This window comes from Sphaeroforma arctica (assembly GCF_001186125.1).
Source record: "Sphaeroforma arctica JP610 unplaced genomic scaffold supercont1.9588, whole genome shotgun sequence".
NCBI lineage: Eukaryota > Ichthyosporea > Ichthyophonida > Sphaeroforma > Sphaeroforma arctica.
In genome coordinates this window covers 1-1054 of record NW_014030970.1, presented here as the reverse complement: position 1 = coordinate 1054, position 1054 = coordinate 1, and the positions used below count along the sequence as shown (strand labels likewise).

Below are 1054 nucleotides of genomic sequence, written 5' to 3'. Positions count from 1 at the left end.
TATATATGTGTGTGTGTGTGTGTGTGTATACATACATACATACATATATATATATATGCATTTGCATGAATAATATACTAAATCACCTAATATTCTTACCGCAGAGCACAGAAGGCAGCATACATGACCTCAATCGGCTGAGACTACCCAGGTAGAAACACACAACTACATCACATACTCATACATATACGTATGAGAACTCATATGACTCATATGTGTGTATGTGTTATGTGTGTTTATAAACACAAACCCTACACCCACCTCATTCTTGAGCCGCTGTGACCCGAGGGCCGCATACATCACCTCAATGGGCTCTTCCATTGGGGCAGAGAGAGGATTGAACGTCTGCTGAAGAATTACATCGTCAATGATGTTGCACTCAGTGGCTGTACACAGTTCATACTCAAAAGTCTCGGACCAAAGTTCTTCTTCGGCGCCATCTTTGTCTGTGGGTGGGGAGTACGTGAGTGTGCGTTTGAATGTGATGTGGTTGTATGAATGGAGACGTTTATATAACTATCAAATACGCCCAAAAATGGCATGACAATAGAATATTAACAGACAAACAGCTGCACACCATACATTTCTCAAACACACTTCGAATATACTCCGAAACACGTCGATGGCTGTACATTCCTCACCTTCATCACTATTGCTCTCATCCCCTGTTGTCTGTCTACGAGACCCCTTCGTCCCGGTATTCGACCCGGAATTCTCCACCCGTTTAGCACCCAGCAAACACTTGGCGGTACCCAGACCGTTCTTGAGCGAATTTGGGAATTTATCGAAGTGAAGTGCGCACTCGCGCAGCAGCGCCATGTAGCCATCTACACCCCCCACACAGTCCAAAACAGACCATGCATCATCCACTATTGTCTGTAGGCATATGAGTACGTGCATGTGAATGTGAACGTGAACGTGAACGTGAACGTGAACGTGAACGTGAACGTGAACGTGAACGTGAACGTGAACGTGAACGTAAACGTACACGTGACCGTGAACGTGAGTATACACACACACACACACACACACACACATAATATATATATATATG

The 1054-nt window shown here is 44.4% G+C and overlaps 1 protein-coding gene across 1 annotated transcript; it reads right to left on the bottom strand.

The window, feature by feature from the left end:
- Positions 1-261: 261 nt before the first annotated feature.
- Positions 262-819, bottom strand: SARC_17041 (hypothetical protein; the record flags this gene model as incomplete). Its single annotated transcript, XM_014288860.1, has 2 exons — positions 262-446; positions 642-819. Coding segments are annotated over 2 exons (363 nt in total), but the record flags the coding sequence as incomplete, so codon positions are not given.
- Between the last annotated feature and the right edge of the window lie 235 nt (positions 820-1054).